At 40.2% G+C, this 13193-nt stretch overlaps 1 protein-coding gene across 2 annotated transcripts in view; it reads left to right on the plus strand.

Annotated features, from left to right (window-relative positions):
- capn1 (calpain 1) overlaps nucleotides 1-13193 on the plus strand; it is a 31547-nt gene that overhangs the window by 7477 nt on the left and 10877 nt on the right. For both annotated transcript variants that reach the window (XM_042401004.1, XM_042401005.1), the window contains exons 4-7: nucleotides 649-718; nucleotides 2564-2682; nucleotides 10425-10558; nucleotides 11542-11710. In XM_042401004.1, the coding sequence (XP_042256938.1) occupies nucleotides 649-718; nucleotides 2564-2682; nucleotides 10425-10558; nucleotides 11542-11710 (492 nt within the window). The remainder of the gene's footprint in view (nucleotides 1-648; nucleotides 719-2563; nucleotides 2683-10424; nucleotides 10559-11541; nucleotides 11711-13193) is intronic.

Consider the following 13193-nt stretch of genomic DNA (forward strand, 5'->3'; position numbering starts at 1 on the left):
TACAAGCTAAATGAGACGAGTTTGCAGAAGAGTAAACATAATGGAGACTTGGCTAGCTGCCTCCAGTCTTTGTACCAAACACTGTAATGTCCCAGACCAATCACTACTGGCTGCACATAACACTTCGCCTATTTGGTCTGGTATGACTAGTAGCTTATGTTGGCTAATGTTAGCAAATGTTACCAAACCTAAGATAAATATCGATGACATTATTGAGTCGGTATGCTGACTTTTTGCCTCATTTTTACATGCGCTAATGTTATACTATGTTTAAGCGCTTACCATTACCTTGTAATTGCAACATGTGGAAGTAATGGCTCCTGTTCTGCAAAACTTACATGGTTTCACTTCAGTCATTCATAATATAAGTTAAATCAATATTACACATCTGAATTTTTCCAGTTTAACTGCATTATTTTGCCTTGTGTATTCTAATTAGCATTCAAGATGCTTTCAAAAACATTTTGACATGTGAAAACCTCTATAATTGATGTAATTTATATAAACAAGGTCCTTAAAGTTGTCAGTACAGTCAGTGTGAGAAAGACTGACAGCATAAACATGCATAAAATGTATTTTCCAAGCAAGCAAAGCTCTAATTTGTCTGCTTTGTTTGTGTGTGTGTGTGTGTGTGTGTGTGCTCGACAGGAGCTCTGCAAACGCCCCGAGTTCATCGTGGATGGAGCTACTCGCACTGACATCTGTCAGGGAGCTCTGGGTGAGTCCCACCAAACAAGTGATTGACTGGAAGTTTGCCAGTTGCAATCCAAAGTCTAGCTGTACAAGTCTGGATGTAGGACATGAATAAGTAAAGCTTTGCTCTCCTCTAACAACCACAGACAACATGCCCTTGAGCAAGACACTGAACCCTTAACTTAGGCTGGGAAACTAACTGATGTAGCTGTTGCTGATATGAAGCATTAACTGTTATCAGGAAGGTTTATTTTCCTATGAGTCTTAAGCAGGAATTATACTTTGCACAAAAATTTCGACAGTGTTTTGTGTGGCCGGACATGTCAAACAAGCGGATTGATTGACTCACCTTCCTGTTGAGAGACAGACACAGTAAAGTTTTTAAATTACACCTCTGTATGTTTGCTAACATGCAGATGAAGAATTTGCTCGTTATTTAGTTTTGATCAGGCAACCTAAAGGTGTAACTAAACAACAACAACAACAACAAAAAAATCATAATGCATTACAATAAACAGTTCGATTAATCATTTGAAATCTGTCTTGGGTTATTTTACTTTGAAAAGCAGCCTGAAGGAGAGTTAACAGTCAATCAGTCAGCAGTACCAGTTTATTGCCAGAGATGTTTCCTGCTCGACACAGAGCTCCATGTATTATTTATGCTTTGTTTCTCTGCCTCACATCTGTAAACAAGGCCACCCCTTCTGTTTGAGTAGCTCTGGCAGCACAGTAGCAGCACAGTAGCAACACAGGAAACAACTTCTCCTCATCTCCAAATGAAATACTTTACCCGTCCCCCTCGATCCCAGTGGAGAAGCTGAATCGCAAAACAATACCCCCAAAAATGTTGAGCTAGAAAACACAATGCATCAGTTAGTTTTACAGCCTAAATTCACCATGGCTGAGTAGTCTCTATCAGTACTGTGAAGGTTATCTGCAAAATCACCTACGAGCTGCTATCAGAAGCCGTTAGATTATACGACCGATGGGAAAATAAATTTGTCACCATAAAATGAAACAACTTGTACTCATTCCACCTTGCAAAAGAGAGACTTGTTTAAGTGATGAAAATGAGAAAGAAATTTCTCAGCTCAAAAATCCAACTGGAAGTCTCTCTCTCGGCAGAATCACTGTTGGTACACAAGTGGATCATTTACCAGCATTAATAATGAAACACAGAGTTTTAGGAATAGTCTTGACCTTTGGCATTAACACGTAAAAGCTTCTGATACCAATATGACAATAGATCAATCGAAACGTTAAGCTGCTGCCATCAAAGAGTGACTGTTGCTGCACTTTTGGAACTGAACCTTAGTAAATCAGATAACACAACTGAGATCATTGTTTTTTTTGTCTTTTGTCAGATTATATCAAATCACATCCTGAAAGTGTGGCAGCACTGTAAAGAAAAGAAACACGGTAAAACGATGAGTCACCAAGAAAACTTTGCAGTGTATAATAACAGAAATGGCTCTTGTGGCCCAAAGCCATAGTGGGATTCCTGCCAACAACAGAAGTGAATTGTTGTGGAGCTGCGGTAGTTTCAGTCCCTCTCTTAAGTCGGGTGAAACTGGTGCCTCTCCCATTTCCATGAAAGCAAAGCTTTACAAACATAGTCCTTGACTCTTGCCTTTACTGAGCTGTTACCAGGTGAATTCCAGTTTTATGAGTTTCCTTCCTACCGAGCCTCCAAGTACATTCAAGTTTAATCTGCTATAATACAACTTGTTTTAAATAAACAACCCACCAATCTTTTTTATTGTACAGTCACATCTATCATTGGTGAGATTTTGGGCATTCAGGGCTTGTTATTGTAGAGACTTATGATCCAGGGTAATATGACTTAATGTTTATGTGTGTGCGTCCACAGGAGACTGCTGGCTACTGGCAGCCATCGCCTCGCTGACCTTAAACGACAACCTCCTACACAGAGTTGTTCCTCATGGACAGAGCTTCTCCCATGGATATGCTGGCATCTTTCATTTCCAGGTGAAAACAGCTTCACTTCCTACATTTACATGTGTATAAGCATAGAAATACAACAAACACAGAGAGGGACATAGTTGGTATGCATAGTAGAATATCCCCTTACATGAGCTGCTAATACTATATTCACATTAAACCCTCAGTTTAGGACTTTCACATTGTAGGTTGTAACTTTACAGATTAAAACAGTTATTCAGCCTATGCATATTCTGTGTGTGCATTATCAAACCTCACAGCCAATGTCCTTAAAAAATAAATAAACTAAATTATTATTGTTATTTCCTTCCTTTATGTCACCACATCCGTATTTCTATGAACTACGGTGCGTGCAAAGTGGACATTTGTATTGAGCCATAGCCAATAAAATGGCATTAATAGCTCTGGTGTGTTTCTGCACCAACCTTTCCTGTTGTATCATATCCTGTCAGGAACCACAGTGGTTGTGTAAAAGGTGAGATTAGGGTGTTTTCATTGGTCGAAGTCATTGTGGAAAAGTTCATTTGTTGGATTTTTTCTGTGTAGTTCTTATCCATCGGAAGAAAACCCAGTCCCTTGTTTGGCGCCGCTAAAATGAAGCTTAAGTGTTTTCTTTTAAGCAGAAATGGTGCTGTTTTGAAAGATTAATTTGTGGTTTGATGCATGATGTCGTCTCTGTTTTGAAACTGACTCATAGGAAGATCCCCTTACTGGGTTATCGGTCGTCAGTTTCAGAAGTTGATTACTTTCACTGGTATTCTGTTAGTTCAGACAAAACAAACTATTTTAAGGAGGATGCAGTAGATAGCTCTCTGATTCATATATGTACTGCTTCAAGCATTCAAAGTGGGAAGCCTCCCACTACATACAGTTTTCAATTGTTAGTCGTTAAGCAGCTTCAGAGAAGTAAGTTGATTGATCAGTTTCAATGAATTGATGGGCATAAAAACCAATGACAATTTTAATAATAAATTAGTCATTTTAATTTATCAAATAAAAAGGTCAAATATTTGATGGCTTTAATTTCTCCACTTTGAGGATTTGCAGCTTTTCTATATCACTATTATTATAAACTAACTAAACTCTTCTGTTTGTTTTTAAACAGTTTCTATTTTCAGACTTTGTATAGACCGCACAATGAAATGGTTGATAGATTATTTGATGATGGAAACAATCATTAATTGTAGGTACTTGCTCGACGGTACTTCATGCATTTGCCAGTGAGTCAGTGAAGTCAATATTCTTTCTCTGTGCAGAGTTTCCCAGCAAAAATGAGGATTTAAAACAGCACTTTAAAAACTGCTCTGTTGGCCAACGCCCACTGAGTCATCCAAGATAACCGACCTCTCAGATGCACATCTAGACAGTCGGTCTCTAAGCTTTACCTTGGAGGGTTTGACGCACCTTCAAAATGATTTAAGCGCTTAAGTGAGCCAACACCCAGTCCTCAAGGAAACAGATGTAATCTGTCAGTCATGTTGACAAAGAATGCTGCAGGAGGTCATTCCTGCATACTGCCACCAGTCTGTACAATAACTCTTTTGATTTATTACATTGTCCAACACATTTGTTGTATTGCAGAGTCATACTTTGATAATCTTTTGGGTACTGTCAATACATGCCCTTATCATATGTGTATACTTACTGTCTTTCTATTCGTCTGTCCATCTACCTACCTACCGATCTATGTCTACTGTATCTACTGTATCTACCATTTATGTCTATCTATGTATCTACTGAAGCGCTCCCTGAAAGACCAGTCCTGCTCTTTTGTGACACAAACACAAAATATTTGTTCTATTTACTCTATCTCTGAGGTGTGAGCCTCTGGCAGACGGCTGGGCCTTATCCACTGAACTTTGCTTTGTACACAAATACCACCCACCCACACACACACACACACACACACACACACACCTACTGGAGCAGTGGTCACAGGTGTTGTCGTCATTAAAAAACCCCTCTGTGCAGCAGCCAGTTCACCAGGTGAACAATGCACACATTCAGTCCAATGTGATGTAGGGAAAGTTCAATTTGAATACAGCCAAAACGAATATGATATAAAGGTCTCTGCACGGTGGAATCAGAGCTTCCTTAAACTTTTATTAGCAAAGTTTAGACCCAACACAGGTCTTAGGCATTTTTTCTATTCCACAAAACCTCAGTGGGAAAAGATACTAGACACTCAAAAAAAATTATTAATTAAAAAAATATTAGAATACAATAGAAAAAGTACAAACTCTCTTGAATCACAGCTCCTGTAAACTTATATTGTTGGCTGGACTGGCCACAGACCAGCCATATAACCACGGTTGTCCAGGAGTGAGTGAGTGAGTGAGTGTTGAATTTTCACCATTGGTCATTGCTCTCTCAAAATGAATCAGCGGGAGATGATTCTCAGCTCCGGTGTTAAATGCAGTGAAGTCGGCTGAACTCCTGTTTAAACAGACACATACCAGCGTCTCTGCATTTCCTCCTCTACTGTCCAGTGTGATCGACTCCCTGACTGCTGACAGCGCTGTTAGCAGCCAGCAGGAGAGACGCTCCATGGTGCGTTTGGATTTTACTGAACTGAACTAAAACTAGGACGCAAGCTTTTTATTTCTCTGACATTTTGACATTGCAAACGATGAACAACAGCATTAAAACACGAGTCTTGCAGGTAAAAAATGAGATTCATGTATCAGTTTAGTGTTGGACGGCTGCTCTGCAAGTGCGCTTGATTTTACTGTAACTGTGGTAACTGGGTGGCGATAAGCCCAGTGGGCCCTGGAGAGCCAGGCCTGCCCATCCGTGAATCTGGCCCTCCCAGGACAAATCAGCATCAACGCCGTTTTAATGAATGGGCTTACTGGGGCTCAATTCCTGGGCCCAACGATGTGAAAGGGCCCACGAGGCTCAGGAAAAAAATAGAATAAAATTCATATTGAGAAAAAAAAAACAAATTCCTTCCTCTTTTGTGGTGTCTGGATTTAGAACAAAGTGATGTGACAGTTGTCACATTTACACTTTTAGTTTCACTCTTTTTTTTAATCTTTCTGTCATCTCTTTCTGTTTCCAAGAAGCTTGTTTAACTCTCTGAACGAATTACTGTTATTCAGAGTTTTTGTCAGTGGGTGATGCTGGAGTTAAAGCTGAGGTTAGCATGTTGGTTGGTGTTTCCATTTCCATTTAACCAGTGACTGGATTAACTGGTGACTTTCAGGGGGATTTGTTGTAGTTGTCGTGGTGACAGCAGCTGTTGAAAACAAGAACAGAACACATAGGTGTCCTCCAAAAAGTCTTAAATTATTGTATGTTCAACACAGTAACATTATATTCATCTGGCACTTTTTGTATTACATTATGTAAATTTAATGGTGTCGCCAACAAGAAGTCTTGCTTGAGATGAAACGCTGTTGCAGTATCCACACTGCTGAAAGTTGCCAGTTAACACGGTCAGTGGTTAAACAGAAACACCTGTACGCTACCTGTACCAACACTAAAAGGCAGGCAAACAAAGTTAGCAGCTAGCTGGTAAACGTAGTCGAGCATTTAGCAGCTAAAGAGCCAGATATTTCCCACAGGAGTTGGTAGAGACAAAAACAGCTAAAAGCTCAGTGAATATTTGACTGGACACAAACACGACTCCAGATGAATGCTTATGTTGCTCCGTTACTGCTGAATGTGTAAATAAGAAACGATATGCTAACAAGAGATAACTGATACTGCGCTAACATTCCTCACCACGCTAAGAAACACAGATTTTTCATTCATCCAACACTTTTGTCTGTCTGGTGTGCATCTCAGCCTTACAACACCACAAGTATGGTTATAGACTTTTTGTCTTATGATGCAGTTTAGGAATTTACCTGCTTCAGCTTTTTTCAGAAGCAACTTTAACAAGGTTCAATACTGAGCTGCAGTATATAAGCAAACAAGAATAATGTCAGAGTCACAGATATTCTGCTACTAATTTCTTGTAATAGAGTGAATGTGCAAAATATACTGTACAGGTCCTACTAAAGAAATTAGATGTCTGAAACAATTTAAACTTAAGAGAAGAGCATATAAGACTGCTGTAAGGGCTATGGAGGAGTGTGTGTGTGTGTCCTGTGATTTCCCAGGCCTCGTTATCTGTGTTTAAGTGTGTCCTTGTCTGTTTGTGTGTGCACTCCTCTGATCTCTTAACAAGCAAATCTCTGGTGTTGCAAAAAGAGTGTTGCTCAAGTGCTCAGAATCCAAGAAAAGAGCTGCAAAAAAAAAACAATGAGAGCAAGCTTTTACGCTTTTACAACGTATGAATTAGATACAAGCAAAGTGAAATGTTTTGTCAGTAACTCCCCACCATCTCAGCCTGCTTTGTCACAGAGCCTTTTGAGCTGAGTCAACTGCCCTGTCTGATGGAGTCAGCGCTGTGCCAACCAGACCGCTAGCTAGCCAAGTGTTTACATAGCGGAGAGAAAGAGAGTCAGAGAAGCAATGTGAGAAAAAAGGAGGGGAGAGAGAGAAGCAGAGGGAGGACAGGAGGAAGCGAAACAGGCAGTCGCACATCAAAGCCACATAACACATGCAAAGGAACCGACCTGTAATGTAGAACACGTACATACATGCACATAATGACAACCCTGAATCACATATGCTAGCCTATTTGCTCAGTGATGGAAGCTGTTATACTAGAAACGGTCCCTCTGACAAATCGAACTGGCTGCTGTCAGCTGCCAGCAGTTGCATTTGCAGGCCACACACTAACACACACACACTAACACACACACACACACACACACAGTATCGGACACAGAATCCAAACGTCAACCCTAAAAATTTTCATTGAAACATTTCTGTTTCTTTTCTGAAGCGTCCTTTGATCCTTCACTTCCAGGCTGCTATAAATCAGATATCAATAAATACCATCACACAAACACACACACAGACACACACACACACACACACACACACATGCACACAGACACACACACACACACACACAATTTCCCACTTTCACATATCTGCTGGGGCTAGTGACTCAGTTACAGAAAAGTCATCCAAGGGAAGGCAGAGTATTTGGCCTGTTTTTCAGTGATTATTTCCAGAAACACTGTGTTCATTTTTACATTATCGAATTCAGCTGTCCTCCATGTACACACGCACACACACACACATACACACACATATACACACACACACTCCGTCTCTCTCTCTCTGCTAGAATGAGTGGAAATAATACTTTCATTTGCTCTGAAGGCTTATAAATGCATGCATGTGTTTAATGTATATGCATGAAAGCTAAATGTCTCATAAATACATACGACTGTTCCTCATTTAGAATGAGTTGGCCTATATTCGTCGTTCTGTTGCCTGTATGTGTTATTGTTTTAGTACTAGCCTCACTTCATGGAGTCTGAATTTCAGCCAATACATGTTTTTATGCGTGTGTGTTTCCATTACTTGTACTTTCTTTTCTCTTTGAGCATGTTTCTTCTCTGCTTGTTCGCTCTTGTGTGCTGTCAACTCTTCCAGGGATTCCTCTTTTTAGTCAGTTTGGATCCTTTAAGCCTCTGGATAAAATTACCAAGACCTGGATGAGTCATCCCAAAAATGTAATCATGAGCACTGGCAGTGAGAAACTTAATTGGTTTAAGAAGTGGAGAAACAGAAGCTGAGGCAGGCACACAAAAGGAGAAAGAATGAATTATAAAGTAGGCAATCTCAGCCGGAAACAAATGAAAGTGGGGCAGAATCCTTTATGATGTTTTTATCACCGCTCATATTTCACACGGAGAGTCTTAAAAGTTTGTTGAGCCGTACTGAGAGAGGTTTTTTTTCTTAAGCTGGAAGGCTGGCTAATTGCAAGTCATGACAGATGTGGTAAGAGCTCATTTCCCTCAGTGATGCAGGGTGTTGCTCACACACTGCTGTGAGATAAAGGCTCTGCAAGTCATGTGTCCTCGTGTTCGCCGGGGGGCAAGTGTGTGTGTGGGTATATATATATATATATATATATGTGTGTGTCTTGTTGTCAGTCCCAGAGGTGGAGTCAGCTCTACAGGGTGTGCAGAGTTCACCCATCCATCCATTCACCGTCCTGCTGTATTCACATTACATGCATTCTGTTAGTTCACATAAATACACAGGCCAGTCGCTCGCTGATGCAAGTGGATGCATGCACACACACTCCAGCTGCGGTTTTTTATTTGCCAAATCACAATCCTGCATATTCCCTCCTCCCTCTTTCTCTCTTCTACGAATCAAATTACTCTGATGCAGAAATATTTCTTTCATAACCATGCATTACTGGGATGTCAGTTCCTCTTTTATGTGAGGTTTATTGTATTACTGGCTCATTACTGTATGACAGCCTCGGGGTTTTTGCATAAGTTCATCTCAGTTTGCTGTGTTGTCTACATTTGGACAAGCTCTCTTTAACAAAAAAGCTTAAAAAACAGGACTTATGCCTCACACTGACTAGGATACTGTCCGTCTTAAACTACAATATGTCACATTTACTGAATTTAATTTACACTTGGATGCCAGAACGTTGAGTACACTGGGAGATCGGTGAATATCTCAAAAAACATTAATATTTTGGTTCACGTGTGATCTCACCTCTCCCAATGCAAAAATAAGTAGTAGCCCATTTCTTACCTGTTTCATGGTGCTTTTCCCAATTTGGTTACTAGCTAAATAAAAACAACTGACTCTCAGTAGCACTCAGTTAGAGCTCTGAAGACAACAAATCTGCATGTTTTTTTTTCCAAATAAGAAGCATGTTTTTTGGTTGTGTTGCTAAGAGACCAGCAGGAGTCAACCACAAAGACTCATACGCATTTACTTGTAGCCTATTAGCCTTCTTGAACTGGCTCTTGCTGTACATGGACTCCGGCCCTAAGTCATGTTGCTCCCCCACCAACCACCTCCCTTTCATGCAGCTTTACACATGTTGTGTCAGTCTCTTCTGCTCCCTGCTGGCAAGACAGCCTCATTTCTTATGGCCTGATGTAGGAAAAACTCTATCAATTCAGATAATCTTGTAAAGACATTTCCGGGAACTTCGCCCCGCCCTTGTGACCACCGCCGTTTGTTTCAGGCTTCAGTGGAAGTCTTTGAAATTTAAAGACATTTCTGAGAATCTGTTTGAGGTTTTTCTCTTTCTCATTTGTCATACAGCTGACTGGATGTACTGGTTGTATGTCATCTGCATGAGAGAATTGATTGCCTCACAGACTGTAGGTTAATGAGTCCATGCGGGACTGATTAAGAAATATTTATTAAAGAAATAATTGGTGTGGATGCTGGAGAGAGACTTCAAGTAGAGTTTAATGTTTACTTTGGAGTCTGGGATTTATTTTTTCTAATGTCTCTTTCAATGTCAGACGTCTATCTCACTTTTGTGATAGGCTGCAGATTGTTTTTCCTCTTTGTCCTTTTTCTGTGTGGTATATTTCAAACGAATGGAAATTCGAGCGGAGCGAAGGAACAACAAGATCAAGTCAGCTGCATGATAAAATTAGACAGCACCAGAAATAAGATAGGGCTGATTGATTTGTGATCGAAACCCATGTTTAGTAAGAGAAGTCTGACTTCCTGTTTTATAACATGAAATCCAACTTTTTCTCCTCATATATGCTCGTTTATCATATTTAAAATGCAACACTTTCGCCATAAATAAATGGAAATAAAACATAAAACTCTATAATATTATAATATATTGTGTAATTCAACCTTCTTCATATATTGTGTATCTAATTCATATTTATGTGTCTTAATGTTCTCTGCTGTCTGTCTTGCAGTTCTGGCAGTTTGGCGAATGGGTGGAGGTGGTGATTGACGACCGGCTGCCGGTGAAGGACGGGAAGCTGCTGTTCGTCCACTCGGCAGAGGGAACCGAGTTCTGGAGCGCGCTGATAGAAAAGGCCTATGCCAAGTAAGACTGGCAGGGCTGCAGTTGAAACCTTATTCCGCTCTTGAGTAAAAGTATTAGTGGTATTTACGTCATATCATAAAAAAGCAGAGAAAGTCGGAGGATGTTGTTGTTGTTGCTGTGTATCTTAACCTAGAAGAATTCATTTGTATGACGTTTTGGAACATCCAAAACTAAAATAATTTTATTTATTATATTTATATAAAAGTTACAGCAGTTTTTTGTTTGGATTTGGATTATTTAGAACTGGATTATGTTGACGCACTTTCAGTTTTAGTCATACATTCTGAGATCTTCTTTTTCCATGTAGCAGCAGATCATACTTACAGTAAATCCACCATGATATAAACACAACATAAAAAATGGCTCTGCTCAAATTCCAGTATGAGTCTCAACTCTCAGTCAGATGATCAGAGGTTCAGGCGTAATGACGACTTTCTTTCTTTTGGATTTTGTCCGTATTCAAATCTCCAAACTGGGTGTAGAAATTCTGTGTGATTGAGAAACACTCGGAAGCCCTCGTTGAACTGTTAAGCAACCACAGACTGCAGCTGCTCTCGTGGACAGCTGTGGACTCACTTGTGAATTGGTTGAGCTGTTAAAGTGAAGCACAGCATTGTTCAGAGAAGTGCGTGCCAAGTGGGCTTCCTGGATGGCAAGCGGAGAGGAAACAGGGGATTGGACAGAGCAGGGGTGGTTTTAAAAGAGTGTAATGTAACTTTGAGATTTACTGTGTTACTCTCACATTGTTAGTGTGAAGGAACACGTCCATATATGGCAGAAAGTGCTGAGCTTCATCTTATAGGGAACACACTGTACTCTTTGCTCTGAGCAGTCAGTTCTTTTGACTGTTTAGGTTATAGCTATACAAACTGACATAACATTAATATAAACCTACGATGTGTTTTTGTAATAATACATGTAGGACCTTCTTATTTATGTGACATCTAAATAAAACTCTCACTTAACTCTTGTTGTGTTCCCAGGTTGAATGGATGTTATGAGGCTCTGTCAGGCGGCAGCACGTCAGAGGGCTTTGAGGACTTTACAGGCGGCGTGACGGAGATGTACGAGTTGAGGAAAGCCCCGTCTGACCTCTACAGCATCATCCACAGGGCCATAGACAGAGGATCACTGCTGGGATGCTCCATAGATGTCAGTACTGCAGCGATCATACTGATATTCCTTTGACCCGAGCAAATGGGAACTGAAATTTATCACAGATTGAGAGGAGATTGATACTTCTCTGTATCTGCATGCTAAGCTATGCTAACTGGCTGTCAGCATGTATTCAGTTTGGTTGACTTTGGTCCAGTCACAAAATCACACTTTTGGGGTTAAACCAGACTTTTCAGTCTCATAAAGCTTAATATATTCATGCATATGTACTGCTTTTAGTATTTGGCTACTCTATAGATCTCAGTTGTTCTTTATATTTTAGTGCTATCACACAAACATTCTGTTTGTGTGACTTTATAAGCTACTTTAAGACATCTCTGTGAATCATAAAATCCAAAATTAAATTAATTATCAAATGATTTAATGATGAATATAGTTTGCAATGCTATGATGGTCATGTTGCTTATTGTCTGACACATTTTGCTTTTGCTTGACCTGGAGGTCAGAGGTCAGGGTCAGCTGTATAGATCAGCAGCCCTGGAGACATTTTTGTAGACCATGGGAGTCCAACAGTGGGAAGAGTGTAGCAGTGGTAATCAGGGAAATCAGACACACATATATCACAGTAACATCATTCACTATAGTGTCATATACAGATAGTATACTTGGTGAACCACTAACTATCTTTTAAAAAGGAGAATAGTTGTCTTCAGGAAGTCTTTTTTCTTGTAGAGCTGAACTGTTTCACAATTGGGGCTCGAGACAGGTGAGGCTGGTTTGAGGAAAGTGTTAATAGTGCAATTTGAGTAGAAAAAATATGGGAACAAAAGGACACCAGGAGAGGGCAGCGAAGACTGGAGAACCTGCGGTAGGAAGGTTGGAGCTGGCAGACGATCAGTGTCAATGTCAAGGTCAATTCAGTGAGACAGATGTTTGCAGACAGGAGGGATTGACCTCTTTGTTGAAGAACACTTTCTGCACTCAGTCTGTTTACTCATGCTGCTGAGTTTGGTTAGGAGGAACTGCCAATCTGTCTCATTTGCCCTGAAAACTTAAAAGACGACAAACACCAGAGATAAAGCATAGAGCTATTGTTTTAGACATGACCGAAAATCAAGTGTAAAGAGTTTAAACATAAGGATATTGAAGAGAAATGATGGTATGCATATAAGTCAAGGTTCCCATTTGGTATGCAATTAAGTGTGGAATTCAGTTTGACAACATTGTGTATATCTGTCAGCTGTCTTTAATGTCATTACGTTTGCAGCTGACATCATGTTGCATTTCATCTCAATCGGGTTACACACATACACGGTGTAGTGTGACCGCCGCCACGTCTGTGTTTGAGTTCGCTGAAACAACCAGTGACTGTCATCTCTCGAATGGATTTCTCACTCTGTAAAGTTCGATAGTGTTAATGAATGAGCCGTGTTATGACGGTGACTGTGACCGCCGCCTGCAGATATCAATGATGCTGTCACATGTGCAGCGGCAGTGTTTGTACTTTCTCTCATCTTTG

This window comes from Thunnus maccoyii, chromosome 22 (assembly GCF_910596095.1).
Source record: "Thunnus maccoyii chromosome 22, fThuMac1.1, whole genome shotgun sequence".
Taxonomy (NCBI): domain Eukaryota; kingdom Metazoa; phylum Chordata; class Actinopteri; order Scombriformes; family Scombridae; genus Thunnus; species Thunnus maccoyii.